Raw genomic sequence first — 20,304 nt, 5'->3', positions numbered from 1 at the left:
AACATCCTCCATGGACTTAGAACTAATTCCTGGGGGGCAAGGGCTGCACCATTGTGTATTCTCACTTGCAACATATGAACATTCCAGTTTCTCCACATTCTTGTCAACACTTGTTATTGTCAATCTTTTCTATTATAACAGTGATTTCTTTGCCTATTCCAGAATCTTCCAATCTTTCTTATACACCCAATAGATATGTAATAACTGTGTGTTGAGCAGATGAATAGGAAAACAGGAAACGGCAGGTTTAAGCAGGAGGACGAGCTCAGTCTGGTACATGTTGAGTGGGACATGCTTTTGAGACAAGGAGAGAGGTATCTAGGAGACTTCTGGATACAGTAGTCTCAGTCTGGAACAGGAGTCTGAGATGACGGCAGAGATGGGGATCTCATTAAAATGTGGGCTTTGCTAGCCCTGGGAAATTATGTGAGGCCATGAGAAGGGCTGCATTTATGCAGGGAGAGTGTGGAAAGTGAGGGAAAGGTCCAAGACAGAGTTTGGGGAAGCACCAACATTTCAAGGGTAGGAGAGGAAGGAGGCTCTGAGCAGAGCATGCCGCAGAGCAGCAGCAAGGTCAGAGGAGAACTGGAAAAGATTCACCTTGGAGAAAGCATCAAGGAAGTACAAGTCAACAGGATCAGAGACATGAGTGCTTCCCTATGAGACAGATTACTAAAAACATGCACTGAACAAAGTGGGTAAACTGTCGATACAGTTGAAATTGAAACTGTCGATACTATTGAAGTTTTGTGATGGGTACTTAGAAGTTCATTACACTATCCTCTCAACTTTCATGCACATTTGAAATTGTCCATATTTGCAAAGTGACTTTTTAAAGTATCCATTGGACTAACAATAAGGAGATTACTGGTGAACTTGGCAATTGCATAGTCTCTGGAGGGAGAAGAAACCCAATTCCAATAACAGAGGATTTTCTCGTACCTGACTCGGGACTCACCAATATTCCAGTAAGCAATCACTGGGCGCAAACACCCAAGTATTCTTGAGAAAAGAGAAGATTGTGTGTGACAGTCATTAATTTTTCATAGCTGTTGGTACCTCCACGCAGGGAATTTTTCTCAGCAGGCCCAGCAGCCAGCCAGGAGCTCTTCCTCAAAAGGAGGAAAATTGTTTACCAAGAAGTGCCTGGCTTTGCTCCTGACTCCTAGACACTCCATTGCGGTTCTTTTCTCAGGGTTTGCCACAGGCTGACTTCATCCCCATCTGCTGCAAACACATGAATCACTTTGCATCCGCTGAGTCATCAAGGCTATGAGAAAGAGCTGCCTGCCCTTCAGCCTGGACACCTGGAAGCCTTCTTTTGCTCTAGGCTCCACTTGAAGCTGGCAGCCTTACCGGCTTCTCTGTAAATGAATCAGAGCAGCACTCCAAAATATGACATACATTGCCACCAAAATACATGGAAACCCAGCAAGTATGCTTCTTTCTTACTACTACTAGGAAGCAGAAAGCACAGCAAGTTCCTTTTACTTTGCAGGATGTGATAATGTTACATGTTAACTTTACTGGGCCACTGGGTGCCAAGATATTTAGTCAAACATTATTCCAGGTGTGTTTGTAAAGAATGAGATTAACATTAGACTTATAGATGGAATAAAGCAGATTGCCCTTCCCAGTATGGGTGGATCTCATCTAATCTGTTGAAATAGAACAAAGGACTGAGTAAGGCAACATTTGCCCTCTGCCTGGCTATCTTCAAGCTGGGACATCGGTCTTCTCCTACTTTCAGACTGGAACTAACCACCTCTCCTGCTTTTCAGGCCTTCAAACTTGAACTGAAACTATACCACTGGAACTCCTAGCTCTCCAGCTTACATCACAGGACTTCTCAGCTTCAATAATCCAGTGAGCCAATTCCTTATAATACATCTCTTTGTATCTCTCTATCTCTATATATACATATCTATAGCTGTGTCTTCTATTCATTTTGTTTCTCTGAAGAACCCCAGCCAGTATCTCTTTCCTGGCATGATCCAGAGCACTGAACACCCAGAAACTTCACTCAGGTGGCAGGCCCTTATGTTCTTATGGGATTCATCTCCCAGTATCAGCACATTTTTTAATCTTAAAGTATCTGCTACTTTTAACTCTCTGAATCCTAGGAACATGATGTCATCAACGTAATAGACATTCTGTGTCTGTGTTATGGAAGGATGATCAGGTTACATTGTAACAGAAATCAGAGTTTCAAGACAAGATGAGAAAGCTGTATTGCTGCCCCTGCCAAGAAAAATAAGGCTGCTTCTGGTATTTTCTATAGAGGAAGATTTAAAAAAAAAAATTCTTTTTCAGATAAATAGTTTCATATTAAGTGACAAAAAAATATGTATATTTGCTCCCATAAAAAGGCTACACCTATTCATTCTTTTAAAAAAGACTGCACCTAGAATGGGAGCTGCTGGAATCATTATTTGGAATCACCTGAGTAAGTTTATGGTAATTCCCTGTTCATCCTCCAAGACTTATGCCTTCTGCAGAGACTGAAGGAGTAAGTTAAGCGAGATGCAATAGAAAGTAGCTTGCATCTCTCAAGTCTTTGATGGGGGCACAAATTTCTGTAATTTTCCTAGATTTGCACCATTACTTTGGGTTATTGATCAGTAAGAAGAAAAAGTTCGAGAAGCTTCCGCTTGGCCCTTTCTACCATAACGGCCCTTATCCACAGTCTACAGGGGCATGTATGCTGTAGATTTCAATTATACTCCCTGAAACTAAAGACACAACTGCAAGATGAGCCCAGGCACCATGCCTGGACTGAAGGCAGACTCTGGTTGTCGCCTGACACTTGTGAACCTCTACACAGTGGTGTTCTGTGTTCTCAGGAATTAGCATTAGATAGACTCAAGTCCTGCTAATCCTGAAAAGCCCGTGTGTTTTCCTTTCACAGAGCACAGTTCTCTGGCAAACGGTCTAGGACCCTTTGTGGAAGGTAGGCTAAAAGGAAGATTTACAGTATGTATCTGGGGTTCTATTGAAGGGCTCACTCTGAAGGGTACTGGCCTCTCTTCCTTTCAAGGGTTACTTTGGGTGAGGGACCAAAGTTCTCTTTCATAATGGGTCAGATCAGGTTTTTGCTAGCAGGACTGGAGGGTTTTATTTGTGGTTTTGCTTTGTTGTTTCTGTTACACAGATTACGGAGGACTTAGAGGCTGCCTGTCTATTCCCTTTGGTCTTATTTGGCCCTTAAACAATTGGTCTTTGCTAAAGACATCTGTGGGTTAGATCTTTCTGAGTATCACTTGGCATCTGCTGTCCCAGGTGACGAAGTGTTGCTGTGTGTGCTCTGCTCCCCTGGGATCCCATCATTTCCACTAAAATTATAGAGTGACAGTGTCTTTCACTAGCATCCTTAGCCTGCAGAGGAAAGTACTACATCAGGTTCAAAGATGCTCCCCTCACTGACATGTTTCTCTGTGCCTTGGTGAAGGGAATTTCCTCCAGGCTAAGAGGAAGTTGGGACTGTGGAACTTGGCTTGGGGGGGTATGTGAGTGGATCACACAGGGTAAATCCACATCAACATTGCTTCCTCCCTTAGCACTGGATTCCTTCCTCTATATTAAAGCAAAGAATTCTGGCATTTCAATATCAAGCATAGACCTCAGCTGAATCCAGGTTTCTGTCAACCAACTAAGCAAATAATGAAAACCACTCGTAGGTGCTCAAACTAGCACACTGACTCTGGGATCGGCGGTAAACATACTCACACGGATAGTCCAGCCCAGTGAAAATTATGTTCCTCCGTCCAAGGACTAGCACCCACAGACAACATCCCCACAAACATTATCCAGACTTTTGGGTGATATATTAATAAATTAGCAAAACCTTGCAATTCTTCTGATGTGGATGCTTCTTCCTCCCCGATCTGACTCTGGAACTAGTCCCCTGAGGCAGGAAAGCATCTAAATCCAGTTATGGGACTAGAGAAAATGGGGCTGGGACATGAAGAGGGTTGGCCGCCCCTTGCGAAGTAGATATTTTGCAGCTCCTTTCATCCATGGGTAGAGTCTCTTCCTCACGCCTTGAATCCTGGCTGGCTTGGTGACTTGCTTTGACCAACAGAATGAGATGGAAGCAACATGATTGAAGCTGCAGAGCTCAGGCCTCAGAGGCTTAGCTCCTGCCTTCATCATCTGAGAATCCTGAGGCCACCACTGTGCCAGGAAGAAGAGGGAGATGCAGGACCACATGAGAGAGAAGCTCAGCGCCCGGGCATTCCAGCTAAGCCCAGCGTCTAGTGGATGCAGTCACCGAAGCCAACCCAGACCAGACCAGTGGAATAAGCCCCCAGCCAACCCACAGAACTGTGAAAAAGAACGAATTGTCATTTTAAGCCACTATGTGTGGAGTGGTTTGTTTCTCTACAATAAACAACTAAAACACTTTGCAGATAACTTCCAAGACAAGGTCATTTCAAGGTCTTCAGGGAAGGCAGCTTGTGCTGCATGGGGATTTAGTGGAGCTAGGGGTGTTCTAAATCATTCAAATCCTCCCATATGGCCTCTAATTCCCACCCTGAGCTCAGTGCCCTAAATTTCACCCGCGATCTAGCAGTGACGTGAATGCAACTGACAAACTGACAATGTAATTTGTTGACTGCAGCATCAAAGTCCCGTCTTGGTTAAGTTATATAACATAGCTTAGCACACCCCTCCTGTTCTCGGGCCTCTTCTCCCTTCCCCTGCTGAGTTTGTCATCTCTGGCTTATACCAAGACTAGGTTAATGGAGAAATGACATGGAAAAAAAAAAAGAAAAGTCTGACCACTTCTCAGTAGGTGTATTTGAAGTGTCAAAACACTTGCTAATTCTTGCTGAAACAGCGGGTGGGTTAGCTCGTGCCTAACCACGTGGACTGTATGCTCCCCTTAGAAATGAGACACTGGAGGTAGGCGTGTGGAGGAGCTGAGAAGACATGTCCTTGACAGAGAGGAAGGAAGAAAGGTGACAGCAAGTGGTAGTGAAGGTCCAAATACCGCCCCCTGCCAAGAGCATCTGGAGGGAATGTTCGGTGTGTGCTGCCCAGAGATGCTTCCATAAGACCCTGGGAGCGCAGAGATGGCCAGACTTCTGACAGGGCCCAGGGAGGGTCTCCAGGGAGTCAGTAACCTTTGAGACAGGCTTTGAAGGATGAGTAGGGCATCCATGGGCAGAGGTGAGGGAGGCATGATGCCAGCAGAAGAGGCTGCAGGAGCAAAAGGAGAGGGAGGGAAGTCCAGGGGAGGCATAAGTCAAGCTCTGGGGAGAGGAGGGAAATTGGAGTGGGAGAGGCGAAACCAGCTGATCTGCTCCGGCAAAAACATTCACTGAAACAGTGAAAAAGAATAAACCATTCACTGACCTCAGGGCCTCCCCATCAGCCTCTCCTTCCAGCCTCTCTGAGCGGTTCAGCCCAAAGCCTGGCAGCCAGGCCTTCCTCCACCTCACCAGTCCCCTGCCCCCACCCTCCCCAGGCCTCTCACTGTGTCCCAAGCTCCCACGACCCTCCCAGTGGCCACATCTCTGTTCAAGCTGGGCCTTTTTTCCAGCATGCCTCTTCCTCCCTTTCCTACCCACCTCTAGCACTCTTCTTCCAGGGAGTCTCCACTGACCGCTTCAGCTCAGCCTGATCCCCAGATTGTATGGCATAATAGAAATAATCAGGCTTCAGGGGACTTCCTTGGTGGTCCAGGGGTAAAGAATCTGCCTTCCAAAGTGGGGGACGTGGGTTTGATCCCTGGTCGGGGAACTAAGATCCCCCATGCCACAGGGCAACTAAGCCTGTATGCTACAACTAGAGAGAAGCTCTTGAGCTGCACCTAAAGATCTTGCATGCCCAACTAAGACCCAATGTAGCCAAATAAATACATATTTTTAATTTAAAAAAATCAGGCTTTAAAGTTGTAGAGATCTGAGTTCAAATCCCATCTCTGCAGTATGATCTTGAGTTACTTGCCGTCTCTTTTTAATAGTTAGTATTTCTCAGCTACATATTGCCAAAGTACCATGGGTTACTGGGAAAATTCATTCTCATTTCATTATCACCACGACTCTATGAGATATGTACTGTTATCATTCCCATCTTATTAGTGAGGAAACTGAAACTCACAGAAGTTAAGCAACTGGTCCAAGGTCACACAGCTAGGAGTGGCAGAGCTGGGTTTCCGGCCCCAGTGTCTCTGCCACTAAGCACCAGGGGACCCACTGAATCACTTCCTTTGAATGAGCATTTATTAGGCACCTCCTATGTGCCAAGGGTACACTGGGTCTTGAGATGTGGCAGGGCACAGGCAGACAAGGGCCCACTTTCAAAGAGGTTTTAGCTGTAATCTGTTTCCTCCTCCATAAGATGCAGGATAATGAGCCCCAGGTGCATAAACTGGGGTAAAGATTATATAGGATCCCATTGGTTACTGACTCCCTCCTATAAACGAGGACCTCGTGCGTATTGACCCCCTCTCTCCTCCACAGCCAGCAGACCTGCACTCCCATACTTGCCAGGATCTGTCATTGACCTGCTAGGTGGCCTTGGGCAGGTCACGTTATTCTCTAAGCCCCAGTTTTCTCATCTATAACTTGGGGCTACCAAGTTAGTAGTAATAGCCACCCCTGAGGGAGGCTCTAAGAATTAAATGAGATTATACACAGCATTGCTGGGCACACAGTTGGTGCTCAACAGAAAGTTAATCCCCATCTCCTCACACTTGCACTCACACCCAGGACCCACACAGTGAAGCAGGGTCATCGTTTCTCTGAGACTTAACAAGCATTGTGGTGGAAATAGCAGAGAGGTCCCTTCAATGGCCTCAAGGTGGCAAGAAAGCTCCACACTGGACTGTGATGGGCCATCAGGGGCACTGACAAGGCTGGTCCAACCCTGACCTATCTACCCACCTCCGCCACCTGCCCTGCCATCCCTCACTGTGAAGGGGGAGCACGGACCTCTCACCACCCTCCCACCTGTGCCCAGACGGAGGCAGGTGGCCTCAGGGCCCCCTTGGCGTCATCTGGGCAGCCCCACACTCAGCCCTGGCTTCCTTCACTGTCCCATGCCCACCTGCTAGGGGCGCTGTTGTAGGCTGAGCTTTGCGTCCAGAAGTCCTGAGTTCTAGTCCAGTCTCCCCATCTCTGAGCTATACCTGTGGGATTAGGAAGACCTCCCACCTAATTGGGCTATTATGGGGATTAAGTGGGATAACGTATAGAGACTGTGAGGTTATACAGCTTTATTATTAAAATCTGGCCAGTTCCTTTCCAACCCTTCCCATGTGGCATGGAGAAAGAACTCTTAATTGACTAGGAACATTTCCCAGCTCACCCCCCTGGCTGGGGAACCTCAGGTACATCACTTAATCTCTCTCAGCCTTGGTTATCTCATCTGTAAAATGGGAATAATCCCTACCTAGCCAAGGTGTCAGGAGACTGGGACAAAATATATATATTAAGTGACTGACATGGTGTTTGGCACATAGTAGTTGGACACGACTGAAGCAACTTAGCAGCAGCAGCAGAAGCAAAATACAGAGGTAGGATCCGCTGGTATTATTAAAATCACTATTCTGATCAAGAAATGCCTACTTACCCTTCAAGGCCTACTTACCCCATGTCACTTCCTCTTGGGATCTCCCCATAGCAGTCATGGCTTCTTCCTCTGGATTCCCAAAGCCCTGGTGCCCTTCTAACACAGATCTTCCACTTACTAATGCATGTTTTGAGTGTCTTATGTGTGTGTGTGAGGCACTGAATTTGGGTGCAGGACATAAATAAGATGAACAAGACATGGTCCGTATTCCCACGGAGCTTCCATTCTAGTAGTGGGGACAGACCGTGAATGTGTCAATAGGTAGAAAATTTAAGAGCAGAGTCAGTAAAACAAGAAAACAAAGTTAAGTAACATAGACTTTAGTTTCTTGGGCTCCAAAATCACTGCAGATGGTGACTGCAGCCATGAAATTAAAAGATGCTTGCTCCTTGGGAGAAAAGCTATGACAAATCTAGACAGCATATTAAAAAGCAGAGACATTAATTTACCAATAAATGTCCATCTAGTCAAGGCTATGGTTTTTCCAGTGGTCATGTATGGATATGAGAGTTGGACCCTAAAGAAGCTTAAGCGCCAAAGAATTGATGCTTTTGAACTGTGGTGTTGGAGAAGACTCTTGAGAGCTCCTTGGACTGCAAGGAGATCCAACCAGTCCATCCTAAAGGAAATTAATCCTGAATATTCATCGGAGGGACTGATGCTGAGGCTGAGGCTCCAATACTTAGGCCATCTGATGCAAAGAACTGACTCATTTGAAAAGACCCTGATGCTGGGAAAGATTGAAGACAGGAGAAGGGGACAACAGAAGACAAGATAGTTGGATGGCATCACCGACTCAATGGACGAGTCTGAGCAAGCTCCAGGAGATGGTGAAGGACAGGGAAGCCTGGTGTGCTACAATCCATGGGGTCGCAAAGAGTTGGACACGACTGAGTGATTGAACAACTGACTAAAAATCGAAGCTGCTTATATAGTGAGGTTACGGAATGCTTTGTGGAGTAGATATTTAGGCTGATTTCTGGAAGACCAAAAAAAAAGCAGTCTTGCAAAGATCTAGACGAATCATTTTCCAGAAAGAAGTAGTGCAAAGGCCCTGACTCAGGAGAATAAGCGTGGCATGTCTGGAACACCGTAGTGAGCATGCTTGTCACTGTCTCTACGTCTCCACTTCTAGATGAAACCTTTTGAGGGCAGAGATCTAATTTACAGAGTCCACAACAGAGAACAGCCCTGGAGCTCTGAACAGCCATGGCATTATGGTAATAATGAGAATGAATGGGCTGGCCCTTCTGCAGCCCATTCACTTCTTGGAGGACTCTACCTAGGTTGCCCAGTCAGGCAGGGACTTCCTTTTGAGACCAACACCACCCAGGGCAGAGTTGTTGGCAAAAGGAAGCAGGAGAGGTGCCCAAAGTCACACAGCCAGCAAGCAGCAGAGATGGGTCATGAACCCAGTTTCCTCTGTTCCTCTGCCTCGCTGGCCACTCCTCTTCTGTCCTGTGCAATCCACTTGCCCTCTCCCTCCCTGAGCTGTGAGGTCAGGAGCCCCAAGCCTCAGAAGAGGTAACCATTGTGTTTATCAGGACTCTCCTCGGCTCCTGCTCCAAACCGAAGTACAGAGCAAGGACCCTACAAGTTCCTCCTTCACAAAGTCCTGCCCAGTCAGGGAGCCTAAGCTTGTGCCCTCCAGCCCTGGATGTGGATGAGGTCAAACTGAAAGGAAGGCCTCGGGGCTGAAGACTGGGATCCTGAAGGCAGCAGGACAGCAAAGCCCTGGGCTCCATTCTGGCCCTGCAGCCTCCACCTCTCCAGGGCAGCCAGAGCCACAATTCCCAGAGTCAGCACACAGTGGGCCTGCCACACAGTATTATCTCGTTATCTGCCAGGATTTGGGGGCCTGACAAGGACTATTAGTAGCAAACAGGGCTTAACAGAAGGAATCCTTGTCCCCAGGGAAGAATGACATGGTAACCTCTGATCCAGTCACCTTCCATAATCCAACAAAATTTCACTGGAAAAGTTTTATTGAAAAAAAAATTGTACAAATAAGTTCTTGGTTTGATAGCAACAAAGGCTCATTTCCCCACTTTCCTCCCCATTTTTGAAAATCTATAAAAGGAAAAAAACAATGTTCATCCCCATGATGCCTGATCGGAGTCTGCCCAAACCCACCCCCCTCCATGAGCTATTTCTTAACCCCCTCTCAGGGGTCAGACTCACTGTGGGAGTACCTGTCCCAGGGACTGCAGCACCTAGTTTTATAAATGAGGGAAGTTGGGAGAAGATTGGGAGGGGGCTGAGGTGGTGGTCGTGTCAGGAAGAGGGCCCCCATTCCATGAGGGCTTGGCTGAACCCCCAGCTCGATTCCATCTCACAGATGAGAAAGCACTGGGCTATAAATATGAACACTGATTGAGGCAGGCTGGATCCCAGGACTGAGAGCGGGGCTCGACGACTGCCGTCCAGCTCCCATGGGACACGGGGTCTCCGGGCTCAGCATCATGACACCTGGGGGACCGTGTCCAAGCAGAGTGAATCCAGGCAGGGAAGGGCTGCTCAGACACACAGGAAGCCCCCTGTTTTCCCACCCCCACCCCAGACTATCCAAGGTCGGTACCTCAGCTCCCCCACCCCTGTAGCACCCATGTGTCTCAGGAGCCTCCCACTGCCCCCTGCCATCCCACACCCACCCTGGGGCCCTACAACTCGTCTCGCATCTTGTCGCCCTTGGGCCGGACTAGGCGCCCGATGAACAGCAGAGAGCCGCTCTGGGTGTCTCGAACCAGGAAGATGAAGGGGTGGTCCGCGTAGAAGAGCTTGGGGCTGCGCAGCTCCTCACGCCCGTAGATATCCTGGTCGAAGGGGTTGCCGTCCGTGTCCCACTCGAAGGCAGTGGCATGGAACACGCTGGCCAGGTACAGGTCCTTCTTGCCCGACATGCGAGACAGGTCTGCCTTGTTCTTGTCGATGGCCTCGGTCAGACCCAGTCCAGCCAAGTGTTTCTGTAGAATCAGGTGGATGATGGTGAAACCATGGTAGGCAAAGTTCCTAGCCCCTTGCCCTCCACCCACACCACCCACTGTCTCTCCTCTTCTCTGAGCAGAAGTCACCATTCCCTGGCCACCTTCTGTGTGCCAGACATGGTGTGGAAACTGCAAACCACTTTCCTAATTCTTGACAGCCCTGCAAGAGCTTCCAATCACCACTTCACAGATGAGGAAACCAAGACTCGGGGAAAAGGCAGAATATATGCCTGGACCCGCTGAGCAATCTTGACCTGTGGTATGAGTAGTAGACAGCCAGCATCGGCCTCCCCTGGGGGCTTATATGAAATGCACGTTTTCTGATCCAGCCCAGAGCCTCTGAATCACAGTGTCTGTAGGTAGACCAGGAACCCTTCTTAACCAATGCTCCAGGTAATTCTTGACACACTCATGTTCGAGAAAGACTGACCTAAGGACAGCTCTGACCACATCACTCTGGGGCTTAAGATCTTTCCAGAGTGATATGAAGGCTGGGATTTGCTTCAAGATAATCTGATGGGTGTGACAGTTGATGTTGAGTGATGGATACATGAGGGTTCCTTACATTAATCTATTTTTAACATATGTTAATGTATTTCCATAGTATCTCAAAAGTTAAAACACACACACACACTCTCTTTCTCTCTCTCTTTCTCTCTTTCCAAGGCTCTGCACAGCCCCTGGAAGCCAAGGACAAGCTCTTTCCTAGGAACTGTGCTTGCATCACAGTTTCACCCCCTAGCATGCACCACTCTGCTCTCCATGCAACAGCTTCCCTGAAACTGCCTCCTCAATAGCATCTTTGTGTCTACCCTGTCTCTGTAAGGCCCTTTAGACACCACGTCTTCTGGGGAGCCTTCCCAGCCCCACAAGACTGGAGCCACGCAGCCCTGGCCTCGCTCTGTGTGGTCCTGTCGTCTCTCCCACCTGGCTCAGTGCTCCCTCAAGGCAGGGCCCATGTTTGGGGCTCACCCTGCTCTCAGTGCAGAAGAGGCGGTGGTAAAGAACTGTCGGCTGAGTGAACAGCTGCCCTCAGGGCCCAGCTTCTGGAGGACAGTGCACCTCCCCAGCATGGCCAAACCGGCCTGATACCTAGGGCCTGAGAGTCCAGGTGTCCCGAGAGAGGCATTCGAGGCCCAGCTATTCCGGTCCCCATGACTTTGCACAAATTACCACTTGGAATTTTCCACCTCAATCTACTGTACGGTGGTAGACAGTGTGTCCACCCAGCGTGCCAGGAAAACACGGGAGAAAGAAGACGAGTCAGGTGATGGCAACTGCAGAACGGGCTGGGGGAGTGTCAGAACAAGCCCAGGAGGGAGACGGGTGTGGCTTCTCTCTGGAAACCTCATGCTATCTACCGCACAGACCACACAAGTTCTACCAGTCTCCAGCTTGGAGTCTAAGCCCCATCTCATCTTAAGCTTTCTCCTCCACACTCCCTCAGCAGCAAGTCTGAATCAATTCTGCAGGCAAGGGTTTCTGGAACCTAAGGGAGGAATGAGATGAAAGTTTTCCTTTTTGAACAGAGAAAAAAAAAAAATCTCTCCTGATTGACAAAAAGGCCACCCTGAGTCTCCACCTGAGAACTGCAGCCCCAGCACTTACTATCCAGGGTAACCTGAGCAAGTCACTGCTTCTCTCTGAGCTGCTGCCCACCACCCAGGGTGGTCATGAGGGGGAAACGATGCTTAGCAGGTTGGTTAAGTTTCCAACCAAGTGACTCAGAGCTGAGAGCTATTATTATTCTTACTAGTGCATGGGGAACAATCCTCCAGCTTAATAGTGGAGGCATACCCTAGAGACATTGCGGGTTTGGTTCCAGACCACCACAATAAAGTGAATATTGCAGTAAGTGAGTCAAACAAATTTTTTGCTTTCCTGATGCATATAAACGCTATGTTTGCACTATAGTCTATTAAGTCTGCAACAGCATTATCCCTTAAAACAATGTATGTACCTTAATTAAAAATGCTTTATTGCTAAAAATGCTAACCATCATCTGAGTCTTTAGGGAGCTGTAATCTTTTGCTGTTGGAGGCTTTGAAATATCGAGAGAATTACCAAAATGGAACCCAGAGACATGAAATGAGCAAACGCTGTTGGAAAAGTGGAGCCAGACTTGCTTGATGTAGAGTTGCCATAAATCTTCAAAAATTTGTAAAAAAAAAAAAAAAAAAACTGCAATAAAGAAAAGCACGATAAAATGAGGTATGCCTACACCTTGTGCTGAGAGGCAGCACAGCATAAGATTAAGGACATGGCTTGGTGCTAAATGTCTGAGTTAGAGACTGTATGACTCTGGATAAGTTATTCAACTTTTCTGAGCCTCAGTTTCCTCATCTGTAAGATAAGGCTGATAGTCCTGCCTAATATGGTGTTGAGGATTAAGAATTTAATACATGCAGAGTGCTTAGGAAGTGTGCCTTGCACACAGCAGGTGCTCAATTAAGTACTGCTGTTGTCACCATCTTCCCAAAGGCAGGGACCCATGCCCCCCTCCCTCAGCACAGCCCAGTACTGCCTGGACACCCAGAGGGGCTCAGGACAGACCCGCTGAGCTGATGACAGACCACCCCCCTGCCCAACTCTAAGCCCTGCAGGCCCGAGTTGGGCCTCCCCTCACCTGCAGGTCGTGGGTCACCTCCACGACTCCCTTGGGCAGGGAGATGGCCACAGCCTTCTTCTGCATCTTGCCCATCCAGACCTTCAGCTGCTCTTTGGTCAGCAGCTTTTCCAGGCGCTCAAGGGGCTCCACGTGGTGGGGCATGATGATGATGAGGCTGGACAGCTTGTGCGCCAGCGGCATCTCCACCATCTGCAGCTTCTCCTTCTCGTCGTCATAGTAGTTGTAGAGACCTGGGAGAAAAGCCAAACGGGTACTGGGCATGCTGTGGGGCGAGGGCGGGCCAGGCCCTCAGCACCCTCAGGGCCTCACATTGCCCACCCGCCCGGCCCACCCTACTCTGCAAGGCACCTACCTGTCCGGTGCATCATGGTGACACCCACGGTATAGGAACGGGTCACCATGAAGCCTCGGTTGTCCACCATCTTGTGGTGGAATCTCTCGTCCCAGTGCGCTGTAGCAGGAAGTAGAGCACAAGATCAGAAACAGATGCGCTGCTCCCCTTACCCTGTAAAGACATTCTCCCAACTGAGCATCCCGGATGATTCACCCCTGCCACAGGCCTTCGTTCCAGTCTTTGAGGTTCAGCTGCAGCCCACCTCCTCGCTGCGCACCCAGTCCCCTAGAGTACATGCTCCTGCTTTCGGAATGGGGACATGCTGCCTGAAGACAGGGCTCTCTACACATAGTCAGGGCCTGGCAGTTTCCACATGACAGGAAATATCTCCAAACGGAGGACCCTCAGTCCAGCCACTGCCATGTCCGCCTCTGCCCTGACCCCTGCCAGGCATTTGGGCAACACGTGCTGAGCTGAACTCCCCACACCCCCTGCCAGCTGAGGTTTGTGCCCCAAGATTGCCTTTAATTCTTGTCTGCAAGCCCTGTCCCTGTGACCAAAAACCATGACCCCCAAAACCTTGCATTTGTGACAGTGGCCTGAGTCCTGACCAAAGTCACATCCAGACCCGTGTTCAAGTTCAGTCTCAGTCACCAACTGGCTGCAAAACCTTTCAGCGCTCCTGTCTTGGTCCCCTCATTTGTCAAACAGGGGCACCTCATCCTCACAGCAGCCTGTAAGAGCAACAGTGCTATCCATATAGGTACTCAGAAGTACACATTAAGCCCGAATCAAATCTTCAATTCAAGATGCACTTGGACATGAGTCTGGGTTCTCTCCTCCTAGCTCAGCCTGTTTTATCACCTATGAAATGGAGGTAACACCTCCTACCCTCACAGTTGCTTTGAGCATTAGGCATGATCACAAGTGTGGAGCCAGCTCATTACTGAGGCAGAAATGATTACTGAATTTAATTCCAAGACAATCAACAGCACTCTGATGTGATGCAACACATCCTGTGGAGTCCTTTGGCTGGGCTTGTATCTGTGTCCCATTCCTTTAGACACAACACTGTGCTGTGCCGTGCTGAGTCACTCAGTCGTGTCTGACTCTGCGACCCCATGGACTGTAGCCTGCCAGGCTCCTGTGTCCACCAGGATTCTCCAGACAGTAATACTGGAGTGGGTTCCCATGCCCTCCTCCAGGGGATCTTCCTGACCCAGGGATCGAATCCATGTCTCTTGCATTGTTCTTTACCATCTGAACCACCAGAAAAGCCCAAGAATATTGGAATGGGTAGCCTATCCCTTCTCCAGGGGATCTTCCTGACCCAGTAATGCAAGTGAGGTCTCCTGAATTGAAGGCAAATTCTTTACCAGCTGGGCTACCAGGGAAGCCCCAGACACAACACTACACCTCCCTAAACCTAGTTTGTCATATATGAAGAGTTCAATAACTGCCTCCCTCCACGTCCACGGGTTGCTGTTAATGAGGACTGGTGCTTGGCACAGAAATACTGATTGATCGGACTTGCCGGGGGCGGGGCCTCAGGGAGAGGAGACCCCGCCCCACCCTGCCCCGCCCCACTGGACTCACGCTTGAAGAACATGGCATTGACTAGCAGCGCGCCATCGGTGCGCTCCACGTCCTTGGTGACCTCGGGCAGCTTGCCGTCGGTGGTCTGCGCCGCCCACTCGTTGATGGACTGCAGGGCGCTCCGCTTGTCGCGGAAGTTGATCTTGGAGTGCTCACAATTGTAGTGCTGTTTGCTGCTACGCACGAAGTCCTCTGCGAAGCTCACGGAGCTGGGCCCATACAGGCGGCTGCCCAGCTTCCAGGTGACGTTGCGCGCCGTGCTGTTGCTGAGCGAGCGCAGCAGCTCGCCCAGGCCCGCGTGCACCTCATCGTCGCGCAGCTGCTCGGCGCTCAGCACCGCCTTGGCCTGCGACGCCGTGGCCGCCTTGCCGCCCAGCGACACTAGCCCCAGGGACGAGGCCACCACCACGGGTGACAACAGGATGTTCTCCACCGCCTGGTCCTTGGCCATGGCCTGGTATAGGCTGAAGGCCAGGCCAGCGCTGCGCTCAGCCAGTGTGGCCGCCTTGGGGCTCAGCTTCTCCGCGGTGCCCGGAGCTGCTGCAGCGGCGGGTTTCTTCACCTCAGCGGCCAGGGCCCTGGCCAGGAGGCAGATGGTGCTGATGAGCAAGAGGGCACGCATGGCTGGGAGGTGGGTTGTGAGCACCGAGGAGGACCTATGAGGGTGGCAGAGAGAGGGCACTCCTGAAGCCCCAGTTGTTCTTCCCCTGCACCCATCCCCACCCTTCTGGCTGCCACGGAGTCCCCTGGAGACGGGAGTGGGAGAGTCCAGAGCTCTGGGGAGCCCAGACCTAACTCCAGGTTGCCCAAACTGGGGCTCTCCATCTGCCAGATCTCTGAGGCCTTCTTTGACTCCTCATCTAAAGCAAGCAAATAGCCACCTCAGCCGTATTTATTTCTTACACTGAACTTAACATTTACACTCATGTGTCTGTTACATATTGTTTCCATCACAGACCTGGAAGTCTGTGTCCTCCAGGAGGGCAGAACACACAGCCCGTCTGGCCCCCCTTTATAGTCCCCTGTGCCCAGCATGCAACAGGCCTCAGCTATTCCTAAATGAACAGAAACCAGGGCCACCTGGCCAAACCCAGGCTCTTCAGTTTGCTCAGATCTCTTACAACCCTGGGACCCTTTTCCAGTGGGTGGGGGAAAGTGGGAGACGAGCTGAGGGTCTGCATGAAACTCAGGGGCCTGGACAGAGCATGCCATGTGGGCGGAGGTACAGTGTTCCTCCCCCATGCCTTCCCTTCTGCGCTGGGATGTTAATGAGTCACCGGTAGGTTCACTGATTAAATGAGAGAGAACCCAGATGCTCTACTCTGCTGCCCCAAAGGGTGACCTTGAGTCTGAAAACGTGCATGTGTGTGTGTGGCCACCCCTCACTAAGTCTCGGGCTCCCATTTTCCAAGTTGTATGGGTCTTGGTCTCCATGCCCAGGCCTCTGTCTTGGCAGGACGTGCCTGCCCACCACCCCTCGAGCAGATGGGAAATCCCCAGGACAAAAGCAGGAGGGGGATAGGAGGTGGGGTAGGTTTCCTGAGAGGAAGGATATTAAGGGACAGGGCACGTTACAGCTCAAAGGAACACTGACACCCGCTCCCGTTCACCAGAGGCTGGTGGCCAGCTGTATATTCAGTCTCCCAGGAAGCAAGGGCCACTCAGATTCCATTCTGCCCTCCCATTCCCATCTGGCAGAGATCGCCGCACATGCCCACCTACACTGTGGCTTCAGGACTGCCATCCTCAAACCACAGCTGTCGCAGGGTCCCCTACGACAAGCCCCTCGCCCCTCTCTGGGGCCTCCCATCAGGACAGTCTCTCCACATTGACTTATTTCCACACTCGCCCCACTTTGAGATCATTTCCGCCTCTCCTTCGGACAGCACAAAGAAAGACGAGATGATAGGGCAAAGAAAAGGGCTGGAAGGAACTGTGGTAGAAGCTGGGATCCCACTGCGCTGGCACATCCCAACTCGTGGTCCTCAAAGTGGGAAACTCAGAATCCTGGTGAACGACCCTCAGTATTTGGGAAGGAGGGAAGGCCACCAAGACCCACAACTGCCTGGGAGAAGGTACCAAAGAGAACTGTAGCCTAAAGTAGGGATTGCATAGGTAAGATAGTTTTACCCTATAGAATATCTCTGGGCCCAGGTCACCTTCCTCCCACCAGGCCTAGAGCCTCAGAGGCAGAGGACCTAAATAATTATTGTACAAACAAGGACACTTGGACACTTAAGAGAGTAACGTGGTAATCAGTTCAGTTCAGCTCAGTCGCTCAGTCGTGTCTGATTCTTTGCGACCCCATGAACCGCAGCACACCAGGCCTCCCTGTCCATCACCAACTCCCAGAGTTCACTCAAACTCATGTCCATCAAGTCGGTGGGAATACTACTAATTATTATGCCAGGACAACAGGCATATGGTCATCCTATTCAAAGGCCGCCTTTAGTCCAAACAGCGGATGCCAGAGCTTGGACCTCTGCAGAGGTCACCAGCATCCCCCGGAGAGATAATCTTGTAGCCCAGTTCACAGTCCTGCCACGTGGCAGGCACTATCTCGACAGCCCCCACCCCTGGCCAACCAGAACCTCAAAGGGCTGGGAGGGGCTTTTCAAGAAAGCTCCAAATGACTAGTTTGGGATTCCTCAGGCAGCCACATAGCTGCGCTCCTGTTCCTACTGCCGGCTCCGGGTGACGTGGCAGGCTGGAAACTGAATTATCTCCACCCGCCTGCAGAGGGGGGCTTCCAGCCCGGGGAAGCCGGAGGCCTGGGTTCAGGTCCCAGGGCGTGGGGTGCCACGGAGCCTTTCTGGCCCTAGTTTCGAGACCACAACATCAGACTTTGCAGGGAGATGTGCGGCTAGGGTGAAGGGCTGTTAACCCAGTGTCAGGAACGGAGGAAGGCAAGTCACTGCAAGCAAGCCAGCCTTCCACAGCCCAGCCCCTGTTGCCACAGAGAAATCCCAGCCCTGAGGCCAAGGTTAGATGATTTATGGTCCCACAAAGAAAAATACACAATCACAGAACCAAGGCCTGTGCCCACAGCTAGCAAGAAGGAGACTGGATTCCAGGCTTTTTAAGTAGATGAAAGGGAAGCGGACTGGCAGAGGGGTGGGAGCACCAGAAAGGGTCTCAAACACTTGAGGAGGTCTAAAGTACCTTGAAACTGCCTCAGGGGGAGGTCAAGGCCTGCCTTTTTCATTCTGAAAGAAAGCAAAAGAGTGAGGAGGATGGGGTAGGGCAGAGCTGGGTGGTGGTGAGGACAGGCCTGGAAGGCCCAGCCCCGCTAAGGGACCCCCATCTATTCTGCCCCTGACAGAAGGCAGGCACAACCAGCTCCAGATCTGGGGGAACTCGGATGTCATCCACTTCACTGCATAGCAGGAGAAACTGAGGCCAGAGAGGGGCAGGGAGCCACCTCCATCGTCAAGGATCAGTGGGGGTCGGGCTTCCTAGCACAGGGCTCCCTCATCCCAGAAGCTCCCACAGAGCCCCTCCAGAGGGCTGGATTCAGTGTCCGGTTACAGCCAGTTTTTAAAAAAAACATTTCTGCTGGGAATCCCAGTGCCCAGAGACAAAAGGAGGGGACCAGGAGGCCTCAGGAAGGGGGGATGGGCAGATGAACTGAGGGCAGGAGGGTGTGGTCCCAGCCAGAGACTTCCAGAGAACCAAAGCCCCCAGATTTTCCTGCAGCCTCCATCCGGGCCCTGCAGACCAGAGGGACCAGCCGGAAACCCTGGAAGAGGCGGGGCCAGGCTTTCTGGCCATGCTGGAAGCCGGTTTCATTCTTCTCCCTCCACTCCAGTCACCTCAGGAATGTCCCTAAGCTGGGGGCAGGGAACCCCGGCCTTTGAAGTAACCTTAACGCTGCAGTGACTCCAGGAACCAGGTGGCGGCGGACAGAATTAGAGCGGGTGACCAAAAGCATTCTAGGGAGCCCCCTCCATCCCTGTCCGTCCTCCCTTCTCTGGGGGGATGCAGACCTGGTCACCTCCTCAGCCTCTTTTTGGAGGGAGGTTGGGGAGACTGGTGCTAGCCAAGTCCCTCTTTTAGTTGCCATCACCTAGGCATACAGGCTGCTGATCAGAAATGGAGTCGCGGTGGGTGACTCCTCCCAAACCGTGGGGACCCCGAAAGCCAAGACAGGCTCCAGGAAAAGTCAAGGTTAGTTCACCTCCTCTCCCCACTACCCTTCCTCAGGAGGCTCAGATACCCCCCATCAAGCCTGTGAGGAGGCTGGTCCACTGGCCCTTGGGCCTCAACCCACAACTGGAGGCACAGGGACATGCAAAGCCAGCCTGGCCTCCCTGTTCTTGCTGGAAGGAAATGCAGACCCGGATCCTCCCTCCTTGATCCTGCAGAGAGAGGAGCCTCAGCATCGTGGCCCCCAGCTCGCCTGTTCCCTCCTAGCCACCACCACTCCTGTCCCACACTTCTGGGGAACCCTGCACTTTCTCCGGGCCCTGGGAGTGTCCCGACTGCCCATCCCGGCTCCATCGCGGCGGTGGCCCTCAGGCTCTCTCCGCCGTCACCATCTAGTCTCCATCTCCAACTCTCCAGCTGCCCCCAAAAGTGCTGGGACTCCAGTCTGCGGGCTTAGTCTGTGGCTCTGGTTGGCCCCTAAACCCTCGCCCGGGCCGCTCTCCCCTCTCATTCCCTTGAGTCCCCCTAAAAAACTCCCCCTGCTCCCCGCCGCTCCCCCCGGCCCCCCCCCGCCCCTCACCTGGCCGGGCTGGGCTGGCGCCGGGACCGCAGTCACAGTGCCACACTGGAGCCGCGAACGGATTCCACTCTCCGCCGCGCCCCCGCGCTCCAGATCTATATATGGCGTTCCCCCACCCCACCTCCCGCCCGTCCCGAGAAACTTCTGGAAAGTTGGAAAAGCTTCCGGAGGGCGCCCCTGCCTCGCCAAAAAAAGCCAGAGACCTCCCCCAAACCACCCCGGCTTCCGCCCCCTCCTTCTGCAGGCAGTCAGCCGGCCCCTGGGTCCTACTGCCCTGCTTATCGGAAGCGATCGCAGCGCCCAGGAGCTCCGTGCTGGGCGCCCCGGGGCCCGCACGACTGCGGAGCGAGCGGGCATCCTTCGACTCAGTTGAGACTTGAGTTCGGACCGCTTAGATGAAGGGGACACGGGGCTCCCTAGTGAGAGTTCCGATCGCTTAGACACAGGGCTTCAGGGT

At 51.3% G+C, this 20,304-nt stretch overlaps 1 protein-coding gene across 2 annotated transcripts; it reads right to left on the bottom strand.

Moving 5' to 3' along the window:
- Positions 1-9,545: 9,545 nt before the first annotated feature.
- On the bottom strand, positions 9,546-19,920 carry SERPINH1 (serpin family H member 1). 2 transcript variants are annotated; one of them, XM_027978979.3, is made up of 6 exons: positions 19,848-19,920; positions 18,284-18,327; positions 15,122-15,777; positions 13,544-13,642; positions 13,189-13,421; positions 9,546-10,541 (listed from the first exon to the last, which is right to left on the bottom strand). In XM_027978979.3, the coding sequence occupies exons 3-6, from the start codon at positions 15,741-15,743 to the stop codon at positions 10,239-10,241; spliced, it is 1,257 nt and encodes a 418-aa protein (XP_027834780.1). In that variant the 5' UTR covers positions 15,744-15,777; positions 18,284-18,327; positions 19,848-19,920; the 3' UTR covers positions 9,546-10,238.
- Positions 19,921-20,304: the final 384 nt, after the last annotated feature.

The sequence above is a fragment of the Ovis aries genome, chromosome 15 (assembly GCF_016772045.2).
Source record: "Ovis aries strain OAR_USU_Benz2616 breed Rambouillet chromosome 15, ARS-UI_Ramb_v3.0, whole genome shotgun sequence".
Lineage (NCBI taxonomy): Eukaryota > Metazoa > Chordata > Mammalia > Artiodactyla > Bovidae > Ovis > Ovis aries.
This window is presented reverse-complemented; position numbering and strand designations above follow the sequence as displayed.

What these genes read in the sequence shown, in the direction of transcription:
- SERPINH1 (XM_027978979.3), bottom strand. Translation starts at nt 15,743, where the DNA reads ATGCGTGCCCTCTTGCTCATCAGCACCATCTGCCTCCTGGCCAGGGCC. An exon ending in CAATGCCATGTTCTTCAAGC is followed by an intron (nt 13,643 to 15,121) that starts GTGAGTCCAGTG and finishes TTCCTGCTACAG; the next exon opens with CGCACTGGGACGAGAGATTC. An exon ending in CACCATGATGCACCGGACAG is followed by an intron (nt 13,422 to 13,543) that starts GTAGGTGCCTTG and finishes CTTTTCTCCCAG; the next exon opens with GTCTCTACAACTACTATGAC.